The sequence below is a fragment of the Conger conger genome, chromosome 17 (assembly GCF_963514075.1).
Source record: "Conger conger chromosome 17, fConCon1.1, whole genome shotgun sequence".
Classification (NCBI taxonomy): domain Eukaryota; kingdom Metazoa; phylum Chordata; class Actinopteri; order Anguilliformes; family Congridae; genus Conger; species Conger conger.
The window spans coordinates 33,582,804-33,597,431 of NC_083776.1; the positions used below are offsets into that span (position 1 = coordinate 33,582,804).

General features: G+C 44.4%; 1 protein-coding gene across 1 annotated transcript in view; it reads right to left on the reverse strand.

Annotated features, from left to right (window-relative positions):
* Positions 1-7,248: 7,248 nt before the first annotated feature.
* Positions 7,249-14,628, reverse strand: part of LOC133116644 (nebulin-like) — a 79,398-nt gene continuing 72,018 nt past the window's right edge. The window contains exons 126-133 of the mRNA XM_061226461.1: positions 13,997-14,089; positions 12,860-12,952; positions 12,226-12,333; positions 11,729-11,915; positions 11,114-11,206; positions 10,581-10,718; positions 10,124-10,227; positions 7,249-8,147 (exon numbers count right to left, since the gene is read on the reverse strand). Coding sequence (XP_061082445.1) covers positions 7,974-8,147; positions 10,124-10,227; positions 10,581-10,718; positions 11,114-11,206; positions 11,729-11,915; positions 12,226-12,333; positions 12,860-12,952; positions 13,997-14,089 — 990 coding nt within the window. The 3' untranslated portion in view covers positions 7,249-7,973. The remainder of the gene's footprint in view (positions 8,148-10,123; positions 10,228-10,580; positions 10,719-11,113; positions 11,207-11,728; positions 11,916-12,225; positions 12,334-12,859; positions 12,953-13,996; positions 14,090-14,628) is intronic.

The following is a 14,628-nucleotide window of genomic DNA, read 5'->3' on the forward strand; positions in this document are numbered from 1 at the left end:
GAAAACCAATAACAAATGAACTGTCCAGTTCCCCTTAAAGGTAAACAAACTGCAGAAACGAAATGCCGTGAAGGGTCGATTCAGTGCATTTGCCTGCAAGTTAGTTTGTATTGTTTATTTCTCTGACCTATTTATGTCAAAGAGGTTGCGTCATGACTGCAGATGCCCCAATATCCAAGTACACCACTGCAGAGGACTGTTCTGATTTTAACCCCTTAACTGGGCCGGTGAGGGCTTTATTGCGTTCATATTTGTTTTTTTCAGGGTGCAATTTTCAATCACTATGGTAACAGGTTATACCATTTGAAAGTGTTAAAACTCATCTTAAGATGTCATTGCTTTAGTGACAACAGTTCCTTATTTTGTAACATGTTGATGGTAAAATGAGCGTGGGGAGACTTCACATTCTCTGCATTTTGGAAATCCGCATACTACCAAAATAAGGAAATGTCGGTGTCCTTTACACAACAAGTGTCCAGCGGACCAAATGCATAAAAGTTTCTCATTCTAAAAATGTACTAACTCGGAGAAACGTCCATACGTCCATTGTTTAATTTTATCTGGAGCAATTATCATTATTGTCCTTTTCTCCATTGGATACTACAAAAGTACTTGAAATGCTATTATCTATGTTTTGTATAGACTCTCTCGAACATGATGAGCCTAAGTACAACTGTCTCTGAGCAGTATTGTAACATAGTTGCAGAGAAAATGTGTTACCCCCATCCGTGTGTAAGAAAATTCAGTATAGCTTCAGAACTGACAACTAAATAGCATTTTAGCTAATGACATTACATTTCCAACGGTGTATAATTTGTTAGGCCTGCATAAAACAACACAGCATTTTTTTGTCTGCCTCACGAAACTGTAGCATTTTCAATACACACAGAGCCTGTTGCGCATCGGTAAAAACAGTTCTTACTTACCAAAAAAGGTTTTACAACAAAAATAAATATTTTGCGATGCCTACACCCATTATATATCGGTGAGCACCTAAATACATTCTCTAAATATTTTATTATTATTCAGTATGCTTATAAGTAAAGGGCCAGCCTGCTTTTGAATAATGAATTGCACATGAAATGGAATGTGTTTGAGTTGTTGATGGGAGTTGGGTATTTGACCAAAACTAAAAGGTGTTGTATAGTTTAGTAAGCAAAATGCAGTATTTACACCTCATGAGACCCATAATATCATTTAGTTTCCATTTGTCATTTTGGAATCTCCAAATGGCCTTTTTGGAAAACTGCCTAGACAATAATGCAGAATGCTCATTTTTGAAGATATTGTCCTCAAATTTGAAAGGGATTTGTCCAGTTTTGTCACTTGGCTCCATTGTGTTTCTAAGCGCACCAGCAAGAGCTACATTTATCTGTATCCAGTTAAAAATGAAAATATTTTCAGTGAGAAAAAAAGCTTCCACTTTCACTGTGTTTGAGCTTCTGTAACTTTGTTATCGTAATAATTCTGACTCTTGGAAAACAAATCCCAAAGGGTTACCTTTCAGGAGAGACCAGGATTATGCCTGTAGCGCCCCGGGGGGTGGCGTTCCTGTCTGCCTGCCCCCGCCGCCGGCCCCGCGTGGTCGGGCGTGTGGCCGCCTGGGGGCGGGGGCCCCGGGACCCGGCCGGGGTGTGCGCGGGGGGCCCGATGCTTGGGGGCCACTGGTTGGCGGGGCCAGCCACGCCCTGTCGCGCCCCTCACGTCCACCAACGTTCCACAGGAAGTGACAAACCTGCTCACGCCCACGTACATGCGCGTATACACACATACCACTTTAGTGAATATTTGGTTCATCTTGATGCTAACCTCTTCTCTTGTTACAGCCAAGTCTTTAGTGTTGTAGTTGTCTTTGTACTGTCTTGAACGTATGTCTTGTTATGTTTGGTGTCTCTCCCCATCACTTGTGTCCCCCTCCCTTCCCCTCTCCTATGCCACTCCCCCCCCCCCCCCTCCGGCCCCCCTCAATCTGCGGAGTGGGGGAGGAGAGCAGTAACAGCCTACTCAGGGAAGAAGACGAAGACGAGGACTTGCTACTTCACCCCCCCCCCCCCCCCCCCCCCCATCTCATATCCCATCCCCATATGCCTAAATAAAGTATGAAATAAGCAACAGGGGGAACATCTGACACCTCTGGAAGAATACAAGGGTACCAATACTCCCCTGTTATAGATCAAACTGGCCCCAAAACACAAGGATTATGCCTGTAGTCTAACAGGTTCAAGAATAGTAACCATTTTATTATGGGTTTGTCATTTTTAAGCTTGTGTCACGAAAAGGGGCGATAATTAAGAGAGTAAAACCATTGAGTCTCAAGTAATTGCATTGACTAATAATTCTTAAGATGCCATTGCTTTAGCGACAAGAGTGCTTCGAGTGTGACATTTGAGATCCATTACCAAATCTGGGCAGAGCTTTGTCAGTGCTCACACAGCTTACTTTCATTAGTGTGTTTATCTGAGGCCAGAAATGTTTTCCCACCACAATCAAGAAACAATTTGCGGGGGGTGTTGATGATACATCATGTTCTCTCTCGAGGTGCACTCTGTTTCATTCTGGGTGCGGGTTGGGGGTCTGAAAGTAATGACATGTAAAAACCGACCCCCTGATGTGTCTGTGAGTGTGTAACACTGCGGGCATTGTACGGGTGTGAGAGTGTACTGTGCTGAACGCAAGTGTGAGGGAGTGTTCTGTATGCATGTGCTTGTGTACTGTGAGGTGGTACACCGCTGAGAGAGAGACAGTATTCTGTGAGTGTGTTGGAGGAGTGTGATAGGGTGACTATGCAGTTGAGGCTAAACGTTTGCATACACCTAGGCTAAAGACTTTCAACCTTTCAACCTCCACACGTCATGTTACCCTAATTGACTTAAAGTAGATGCCATACATTTCCTGCGTTATGTAAAAATAGTTAAGGGACTTTATTTCAGCTTTTATTTACTATATCAGATTTTCAGTGAGTCAAAAGTTTACATACACGTTGTTAGTATTTTGTGACATTTGCCTCTTAATTTCTTAACTTGAGTCAAACGCTTAACAAATTCTATCCCCCTTGTAAAACTTATCCCCTCTGGGATCACGTTTCCGGTTCCGTCTCTGCAATGACGTCAATCATATTTGTTTACTGCTGTGTGTAATAGGCTCTGCATCGGCAAGCTAGTGACGCTTTTGTGAATATGTAGTGCTTCATATGTAATATCTCGATCATTTATATACATTGAACCACGATATAGGCTACATCTAGCTAGCTAGATAGAAAGATCCCTAGCTAGCTAGGAATAAAAAACAGCTATGGCTTGTTGTTCTAGTTAGCGAGCGAGCTATCCTTCTGGCTGTCTCGCTAGCAAGATATTTCTTATTTTGCTAGCTAGGGAGCTAACTTAAATATATATACCTATGTAATGCTTATCTACTTCTCTACATATATTTATTGCCGAATGGTTTGCTGTCCGTTTCACTAACTAGCTAGCGGTACTGATGTTAGCTAGCTAGTTAGTGAAACGGACTATTAGTAGAAATGAGCACTAGCTATCTCTATCGCTATTTTAAACTGTACGGAAATACACCGGACTAAATAAATGCTTATTGACAGAGTAATGACTAAGGGTATACCGTTCACAAAAAGACACGCTAGCCAGTTGACGCTGCCGTATGTATCAGGGGAATGTATCTTATAGATTGCATCATAACAACCAACAGATAAAGCTTGGCAACCATGCTGTCGACTTCACGCTAACTCATGACCCTAACTTACGCATGAGGGGAACGTAACGAAACTGGAAACGTGACCCCAGAGGGGATAAGTTTTGTAAGGGGGATAGAATTTGTTGTGACTGTACCCTTTCGCAAGCTTCTTCTTTGCTGGAATTCTTGCCCATTCCCCCTGACAAAACTGGTGTTAGTCAGTCAGGTCTGGGGGCCTCCTTGTTTGGACATGCTTTTTCAGTTCAGTCCACACATTTTTTATGGGATTCAGGTCAGGGCTTTGTGATGGCCACTCCAGTACTTTTACTTTGTTGTTGTTCAGCCGTTTTGTTACAACTTTGAAGGTATGCCTAGGATCATTGTCCTGCCGGAAGTTGCGACCTAGGTTTAACTTTGAGGTGTTGCTTCAGAATTTCTAGATCATTCTCCTTCCTCATGAAGCCATCTATTTTATGAAGTGCACCAGTCCCTTTTCCAGCAAAACACCCCCATAGCATGATGCTGCCACCCCTGCGCTTCACAGTTGGGATGGTGTTCCTCGGATTAAAAGCCTCACCCTTCTTCCTCACTACATTGCACTGATAATTTTAGTTTCATCCGACCAGAGAGCACACCACCAAAAGGCTAAATCTTTGTCCTGGTGATCATCTCCAAAATTAATTCTGGATTATTTACGCCAGTCTTGGAGTGGGGGCTTCTTCCTTGCTGGACAGCCTTTCAGACCACGGTGGTGAAGGAATGATGAATGTACAGTACTTACTTTGGTACCTGAACTCCTTCTGCAGTTCCTTTGTTGTGTGAAGTTGTGAGTAGTCTTTCGCCTAGGTGTATGTAAACTTTTGGCCTCAACTGTATCCTGGAGGGTTGTGCCAAGCTCCCCCTTGGTCATTATTCTGTCATGATTATATACGTATACGTATATGGAATTGTCATGGTACATATATTGTATTTAAATGAGCATTCAAATCACTGTAGCTGAATTTCTCCATTATTATGACTTTTCCTTGAATATCTGAGGCTTTTTAATTGTATACACATTGGGCATTAATGGAACTGGGCTTAAACCTCACCTAAAGAGAAGTCACCAGCAAACAGAGAATAAAAGACTGTGCATCAGGTTAGTGCCAGCTGGCTGTCCTTGTTCCCTGGAGCACTATGCTTCATTCAGCCAAACCATGGGAGGTACAAAAACAGATGTAAATCTGAGGCTCTCTCATAAATGTCACTGGAACCATTGGGAGATTCAAATTAACTACATGACATCCTGCAAATTAACATTTGAGCTGCAGGATCAGTTTGTTTCTGTTCAACCTCCAGCTCTTAATTGCTTAAAGGTCCCATGTTGTACACCTTTCCAGCATTTTGTTTTAGGTCCTGATATCCATAAGACAACAAAACAATCTCTGTCCTGTTTTACATCCTGTTCTCCAGCGACTCTCATGAGTGGCTGGCTAGCTCCAATGAGCTGAATGGCATATGGGCCAAGTGCTTGGATTTGTTCTGGCTACAAGGTGGGCTGTGCTGAAGCAAATCAGCATATCGGTATGATGTCATAACTTCACAGAAGTCCAAGTGGCTCGTTTACATGCATATTTTCTTCATACAGATTGTGTGGATTTATTTGAGCATTTTTCTATAGCACCTTCAACTCATTTATAATCCAATGTGGGAATGGTCATTTTCCACAACGTGGCACCTTTAACAATCATTGTTTGGACAGGAATTTTCCCTGTTCCATTACAATACATTACATTATTGGCATTTGGCAGACGCTCTTATCCAGAGCGACGTACAGTTGATTAGACTAAGCAGGAGACAATCCTCCCCTGGAGCAATGCAGGGTTAAGGGCCTTGCTCAAGGGCCCAACGGCTGTGCAGATCTTATCGTGGCTACACCAGGATTAGAACCACTGACCTTGTGTGTCCCAATCATTTACCTTAACCACTACGCTACAGGCCGCCCCTGTTCCTTACTGGTGCTGGAGTGTACTACATCAGGGGTGACAAGGCAGTTTATGTCTTTCTGGATTTCGTGCCAGCTTCTGGTTCATTAAATTACAGTAATTATTTATTTATCCAATTGGCAGAAACATATATCTGCATGCACAGCAAAGGCTGCCATCGCATTGGTGGCCCGCTTAAAGAGCTGCTGCATTGGTAGGAAAGCTGATGAGTGCATAATATTTTCAAAATAAGGTTGAGGAAAGAAATATAATTTACGTATGATATTTTTGGCCATACTTAATCTATATTCGGGATCAATTTCACCGATTTGTCACTTATTTGGTGCTTTACAACTACACTGGAAGTGAAACGGCTGGCTAGCTATAGGCCTACTGGTTTGTTGAACACAGGGGTGCACCAACAGGGGTGCACAGGGGTATTCCAACTAAACATAGTTTTAGTTCTATAACATCTCTATTAAATTCTGCAACTGTAGCTGGTGCTTATATAAATGTCATATCAAGATATGATTGTGCTCATTAAATCGTAGTCTTGTAGTCTAACCCCGGTTTGACGTTGCCCCACATGGGAGCTTAAATCACAGAGCTCACGAAAGTAAGGTAGCATGGCTAAAAAAAGCATGGCTTCTTTAAAAAGAATACGTTAAGCAATGGGGAACTTGCTGTTGAAGAGTGTTTTGGCACTGGCTTTGCCAAGGAAGATATGATGATGGTATTTGTTGATGCGAGTAGTTCCAGCTTCCCCCGTGAGTTTGCGTGGAACTCTGCTTAGCTGGATGGCCCATTTTGCATCAGCCATGGCTTTATAAAATCAGCCAGGGTAAGTAGTCTACTCATAGTCTGTGTTGTTGACAGCACATGGATTTCAGTTGCCTTGAACAACATTACATGGACAAAATGTTGTATTTAATTAGGTAGCCACATTCCAGCGTTAATATTTTAGCAACTTCTTGGACAATCTGTAGCCAATGAAGTGTAACTGACTTTCAGTTTACCCAGATGTTAACTGAATTTTTACTGTAGGCATTGGCTGCTGCATCTGCAGACAGGACATTACCACAGACAGGCTGTGCTAGGAGATGTATGGTTGACCATTTTATTGAGGTCCCAGAAAGGACCAGTTGGACCTCAAAATATGGCCTCCTGGCTTGTTATAGTATCTTATTTTTTAAATAATTAATTTAGGTATTTATCATTAACCTCCAGTGATTGTAGGAACTTGATTAATGATTTTTGAGAAACATTTGATATTATTTATTTTCAGAATTGTTTATGGGCATAAGACCTTTGTGCTATCCCAGTTGTCTTTTCTTTGAAGTGTGCACTTCTAAATAGCCCATATTCAACAGAGCCCGGGTTCAAAAGAGCACTATTTTAAAATATTCACGCTTGAAAGTAGACACAGGGGAAAGGAAAAAGTCGCTGCATAGGGTCTGCACCTGAAGCCCATCCTAATACAAAACCTAGGGGAGACGCTGACACACTTTCAACCTCCAGGAATGGAATCACCCACCTGGGCATACATGAACTCAAGTGTAGTGCAATATTGAGTCAGCAGTGATAGACCAGACAAGGGAGATAGAGTGCTGCGGAAACTGTGTGCTTTATTAGCTACTGCTTCTGGTTACATGGCTCCCTTCAATCCCCCAGGCCCAAACACACATGCACTAGTGGCCAGCCTTCAGCAATGGAGGGAGGAGGCTCCTCTTAACTCTTCAGCCCTGGTTTGACTTCAAGATCTGCCAGCTTTGTCTTCTCTTCCCTTTTCAGTTTTCTTACGTTTCATTTTTGTTTCAGAGATAATGTTTGATAATGTTTCTACGTGTGTCCTTTCAAGAAGAAAGCATAGAAAAGTTTGTGTGCAGCAACTGAGACCATCCCTTTTTGTATGTGTAAGCGTTCAAAGACTAAAATTCATTTTCATTACACCAATATTGAACATGGTGCTTGCACATGGTTTCATATACAAAATTACAGGCTCTTTCTCACTTTCTCTCTGCCTTCCTTGGTTTGGATATATGTATTCTACAACAGACTGTGGAGATGTGTTTCTTCCCCCTGTGATGCTGATGGGACACCAATGATTAACCAAATATATGGTTATTCATTCGTGTCCCATCATCTGTACCACAACCCTATACTATCCTGTGACATCACAATGCAGCATGAAACACATTAAATGAATCCATCTTCACTAACTACCCAAGATGGTGTGTAAGTGGCAAGCTTTTCACTTCATGGATGTGTGCCATACCCACTCTGGGGGGTGAGCGGGAGGGTTGGGGTGGGGGGCAGGACTTCCGTTTAGATGGCCTCCACGTAATTGGCTGGCAGCATGCCCGTCTTGCCGGTTCGTTGCACGGTGCCATACATCCAGCCCTCGTCGATGGACTGGACGTTGACAATGACGTCGCCGTCCTTGAAGCACACCTCGTCGTTATCCGCGCCCATGTAGTCATACATGGCGCGGACGGTTTTCTGCGAGGGAGGAAGTTAACAGATGTTACGACACAAAGAGACGGGAAGAGGAAAAGACACAGATGGGGTTGGAGAGAGAGATGGACAACTGGAAAGAGGCATGGGATAAGAACGGAGAAAGGGTTGAGTGAGTGAAAGAGACGAGAGACCAAGGAGGGAGAGGTGGAGAAGCCTTTTCCTTTTGATGAGAGAGCTGGCCACTGGGTTCCTGCTATTTGTTTTTGGATGATAAATTTATTTGAAACTTGGAAACCCTCCAGCATACAAGGGTATAACCCTGTTGGGATTTGTCATGGAGTCGGGGGTTGTGGAGTTCTTAAACCAAATCACAAGAGTAACTAATATGGGACGAATTGCCTGTTCTTATTAAACTGTTCATTCTTAAAACCACAGTAAATAGGCCTGAAGTAAGGTGAGATGGTATCTAAAAAAGCAAAGCTAGCTTCTCTTGTGCTGTTTAGACCCCTTGTTCCTCCTCCTGTCTTTCCATGTTTGGCAATAAATCTGCAGCTGATCAGTGGAATTTTTTTTCTGAGAAAAAGGAGAATGTCACTTTCGTCAAAGCGAGTGGATTCCCCCAGTGTGACCTTTGACCCTGGTTTGACATTACATCACCCGTGCAATGAGTGTGGGCCATTGTGGTCCCTTTTCCAGGGCTCAGGGTGTAAATCTCACTCGCAGCAGTTTGTGAGCTGAGGGTTGTGTTCCACAGGCTGGCTGTTTGAGTCTCCACAATCTGCTCTCCATTACTGGATGTGAAAGAGTCAAACCGTTTACCCTGTCTTTTGAGAAAGTAACACCTCAAAGATGAAGAGGCGTTCTCTCACAAATACTTGTAAGTATTTTTATTGCTGCATATTTTTGGAAATGCGTTCATTAGCAAAAGGTCATGTAGGCTCCATACTTATTCAGTTGAATCTATGTTTCCCACAAAAAATAGTTCTGAAATAGTACTGAAGCCTAGTTTCAAGTATTGCTCAAACAATAGGAATGTCTTATAGATAATAGGCCATATTGCACATTGTCTTTTTTCCTACAGTCTAGATCAGGGATGTCTTATCTGAAAAGGGCCGACTTGGGTGCAGTTTTCCATGAAAGTTTTGATTGAACCATGATTTGATAATTAGTTGAATCAGGTCTCATAGTAGTGGGCTAAAACAACATCCTACACCCACATAAACCCTTTAAAAATGAGATTAGATACCCCTGGCCTAGACACTAGAGGGTGTGTAGCCCTGAGTTTTACCAGGTCTTGAACACACCAAGCACCTCTATTACATGACCTGTCAAGCTGCTCCATCCATGAACAACTTGATGTTTAAAAGATATTGCCTGTTGTCATTCAGAATTAGACTTAAAAAAAAGTAATCTGTTCACCATTGTTCTGTTGACAGAAGTCTGAAGTGCACTTTATAGGCGCCTTCATTCATCTCTGAGTAAGGCGCTATGCATGAGACTGTGGTTTTCAGGGGCTGCAGGAGACTGCAGAAGAGTGGGTAGAAGGCTGTAAGACATGTAAGAGAATGCAGGAGACTGCAGGAGAGATGGTAGGATACTGTAAGAGACTGTGCAGGAATGACAGTAGGATACTGTGTGAGACTGTGTAGGAGTTAGAGTAGGATACTGTGTGAGACTGTGCAGGAGTTAGAGTAGGATACTGTGTGAGACTGTGTAGGAGTTAGAGTAGGATACTGTGTGAGACTGTGCAGGAGTTAGAGTAGGATACTGTGTGAGACTGTGCAGGAGTTAGAGTAGGATACTGTGTGAGACTGTGCAGGAGTTAGAGTAGGATACTGTGTGAGACTGCAGGAGTTAGAGTAGGATACTGTGTGAGACTGTGCAGGAGTTAGAGTAGGATACTGTGTGAGACTGCAGGAGTTAGAGTAGGTGAGAGACTGTGCAGGAGTGACAGTAGGAGTTAGAGTCGGTGAGAGACTGTGTGCGAGACACGGGAGACTGCAGGGGACGTGGCTGACCCCGGTGGTAGAAGGCTGGGAGGGCACGGAGGACACGGCGGTCTGCTGGGTGGCCACAGAGGAGGAGCGTTGCTGCAGCTCCACGGTCTTGGTTTGGGTGTAGCCTGGGGGGGGAGGGGGAACACAAACCATTATTTCTCTGAGCACAGAGAGCCTCTGCTTTATAACCAAACTTTGCATAATTCTGTTTGCCTGTCCTCATCTGTTTTCAGGTTTTATAATGAAATTAGGGTTTCTAATTTAACGGTTTCTTTTTTGGCACGACAGTATTCTAATAGGTTAAGTTTTTGTTTCTCCAGAGGTCTGTTCTTGGTTTCTTACCTCCCTACATTGGCTTCTCCTTGTTCTCCTCATAGCTCCTTGTTGGGAGTGAGCGTTACTGCTCATGTTGGAGCGAGTGTTACTGCTCATTGCTGATGTTGGAGTGAGTGTTACTGCTCATTCAGGGATGGCTTACCTGTGGAGGAGGCGCCAAAGCCCTCGCTGTACAGGGACAGGCGGTGCTCCAGACCCTCAGAAGGCTCGGACCGCTCGTCCCCGGCACTCATGGCGCTGGTGGAGCGGGAGTGCTCCTTGCTGCGGCGGTGGACCTGGACTGTAGGACACAGTCACCCAATCAGCACCGTCACACCGCCACAGTCACCCAATCAGCACCATCGCACAGACACGCAGTCACCCAATCAGCACCATCGCACAGACACGCAGTCACCCAATCAGCACCGTCGCACCGCCACGCGGTCACCCAATCAACACCATCACATGGCCATGCAATCACCCAATCAACACCGCCGCACAGACCCGCAGTCACCCAATCAACACCGCCGCACAGACACGCAGTCACCCAATCAACACCATCACACAGACACGCAGTCACCCAATCAACACCATCACACCGCCACGCGGTCACCCAATCAGCACCTTCACACATGCCTACAGCTGTAGGGCCCACACCACAGTCCCTCAGGGGGCCGATGGGAGCTGTGCTCCTACCTGACATCATGTGCAGACTCCTGGACTGGATGTTGTCCTCGGCAGGGTCGTAGTCAAAGACAGAGCCAGGGTTAGTGCGCCACACACGCAGGTCTGTGAGGAAGGAGAAGAGTAGCTGCTTATCCCTGCTACAGGAAGTGGGGGGTTATTGTAGTCTAATACAGGACACGGTAGGGGTTAATAAGCTCTGCTACAGGAAGTGGGGGGTTATTGTAGTCTAATACAGGACAGGGTAGGGGTTAATAAGCTCTGCTACAGGAAGTGGGGGGTTATTGTAGTCTAATACAGGACATGGTAGGGGTTAATAAGCTCTGCTATAGGAAGGGAGAGAAGTTTGTGATTTCTGCTACAGGAAGAAGGAAGGAGTGACAGATCTCTACTTCAGGTATGGGAACAGTCACTGCTATACTACAGGAAGGGGACTTACAGAGCTCTACTTCAGGTAGGGGGAAAGTTACTGAACTCAGCCCAAATATCAGCCCACCACCACCAGGCATACTGGTGTCAAGGCATGCGGGTGAACTGTTCGGATAATATCAGTCTGGCCATGTGGACGCACTGCCAATATGGCATCAGCCATGTCGTACTGCGGTCAGGGTGTGCGGAGGAGCTGACCTGTGGTGGTTTCGTGGTCGTGCTCAATTGCCCTCCTCCTCTCCATCTCCACCACACGCCTCTGGATGCCGCGGTAGTTGATGTCGCTGAAGTCCTGCGTGTTCTTCTTCACACGCTCCATCACCAGATCAGACACCACTGGGGTGAAGCTGCCTTTGCTCTTCTCAAACTCCTGGTGGTACTTCACCTGCCAGAGAGAACCGGAACCAGGAGTTAAGTTGCTTTAGTAAAGGAAATAATTTATGTATGTCATTCAATCTTAAAGGCAAATGTAGGCCTTATTCAACCAATATGTCAACAAAAAATCATAACCCATCTGCCTCTGAAAATAACGTATGGCAAATAAGTGTTCACTATACTTTGTGTTCCCATATAGCCCATAGAACTCATTACGCTTCATGAACACAAATCATAGACTACCATCCTCCCCTGTCCCTCCTCAGTAGACCCCCCCTTATATTTGACAGTAAAGTATACAGTAGAGATTCATGGCTTACTCCAGAGATTATGCGCTGGGTCTCCCTGACACGCCTCAACTCGGGCGTGTCCAGAACGAAGGCAGCCTTCCCCTGGACTTGCTTACGGAAGCTGTCTGAATACAGCACCTGTGGGGGGAGGGTAGGGGGCAGAATATGTATGGTGAGGGAGGAGACCTGGCTTTGTGGAAATTGCCAAGATGAACTACATGGAGACGAAGAGCTAAAATGGTGGTGCAGCACAGATATAAGCCTCAGCAGAGAATGGACTGTATTAGTGCCTCAGAGGAATTCATTTGGGGGATGTTTCAGGAAGGAAAGCACACAGGGAACATTACATTAATGGCATTTGGCAGACGCTCTGATCCAGAGCAACATACAGTTGATTAGACTAAGCAGGACACAATCCTCCCCTGGAGCAATTAAGGGTTAAGGGCCTTGCTCAAAGGCCCAACGGCTCAGCGGATCTTATTGTAGCTACACCGGGGATCGAATCAACGACCTTGTAGGTCCAAGTCATGTACCTTAACCACTACGCTACAGGCTGCACCCCATACAGCAGAAGATTTAAATCATTAAAGCAGCTCTATAAACCACCAGAAGCGGGTGTTAGAGAGGCTACAGGGTATGTATACAGACACATTCAGTTGCATACCGAGCTAATGTTCTCCTGGGTGCGCTTCACCCTTTCCATCTCCGGAGTGTACACCATTGGCGTGCCCTTGGCGGATGCGTCCTTGTACAGCACCTAAAAAACAGAAGGAGAACGCCCCCCAGAGGTTGTGAGTAAATATGCGGGGGCAGGCCACACCCACACAGAGACGCTTCGGACATCCCGGCTTCTTAACCAGGATGTTTGAGCGTTTCCAAAGCACTGCACCCTGCCACAGCACCTACACCTCAGCACCTGTGTTAGACCATGAATGATAGGAAACCATTCAAGAGGTGGATCAAAAAACACAATGGAAAAAGGTTTTTTAACACTATTAGGTCGGGTTTGGTCAATCATAGGGAATTGAGGACTGCAGTTAGGATTCCACTGATGGTTCATATTTTTAGTCACATAAAGACATCATTACACTCAAAAGAAAACCAGATTTTATGTTTATATGTTGGGATTCATGAGATATGTAGGCAGATACTGACTATGGAGGTACATCTGGAGAAGGTGCTTCCATGAGGTGAAGCAAAGGGCACAGGATGGAAAAGGGTGGCAATACTGTGGAGTGTAGTGCTAAATGCCAGGACAGTACAAATATACAATTGTGCAAAACACAAAATTGGAAGAGGAATACTGACACTACAACATGATTCAGACACAGATATGTCAAGAAGACATTTCCACCAGAACGTTTAGCGCACATTCCCCTTCACACCATGCTACCATGGGCCAACAGCAATCATTAAATATTCCTTACAATAGCTTTTGTGTTTTTGACATTAATATTTGAGCACCTGCAAATAATAATAATTTTATTGTATGTACAGTGACTCACCTTTCGTAAACATGAATTCAACATTTGCGATGATGAACCATAGTATAATCTTCTAGACACATGCAATTAGCAAAAACATTGTTCCACTTTACATCATTTACAACTAATAACATCTCTAAAATGAATAATGCCACTAATTACTCCAACGGAAGGGGTAACAGGGACAGAGTTAGTGACGATATACACTTCACATCACAGCCCGTGGTATTAAATACAGCGGATTAATATAGCCGTAATAAACCACCAGAAGAGGGAGTTAGACAGGTTATGTGTACAGACACACTACAGTCATATACCGAGCTAATGTGCCTCTGGATGCGCTTGACTCTTTCCATCTCTGGAGTGAACACCACGGGGGTGCCCTTGGCAGTAACGTCCTTATAAAACACCTACGGGACAGAAGGAGAACACCCCCCAAAGGCTGTGAGAAACTGGGGGGGGGGGGGGGCGTACACACAAGGTCCACACATCCAGGCGGGCTAAAGGACGAAAGCTTTGCATGGACAAAACGGTCGGGGAAGCCAGGCCAGCTACGAACAATACGCGACAGTGAGCACACACACACACACACACACACACACAAACACACACACTCACACCATCAAGAATGACAATGAATTGTAATTTAGATATTGGTACACCCATTGTTCCATATCGTTACGACCAGAGTAGGCCTCCAGTAGTGTTGAAACATGAAGAAACCCCAGCTCATAACAATTTCTCTATGATACTTAGTACAGCTAGGCAAATTAAGAAAAACCTGCACATAGGCCGAACAAAAACTTTAACTTAACTTTAACTTTAATTACAGTAGGCAAAAATAAAAAAGAATGCAAGATAAAAGAAGATCCTTCACATAACAATTTTACATGACTTGCAGTACGATAATAAAATACAACGTAAATGTTGACAATGTAGCTAGCTAGCT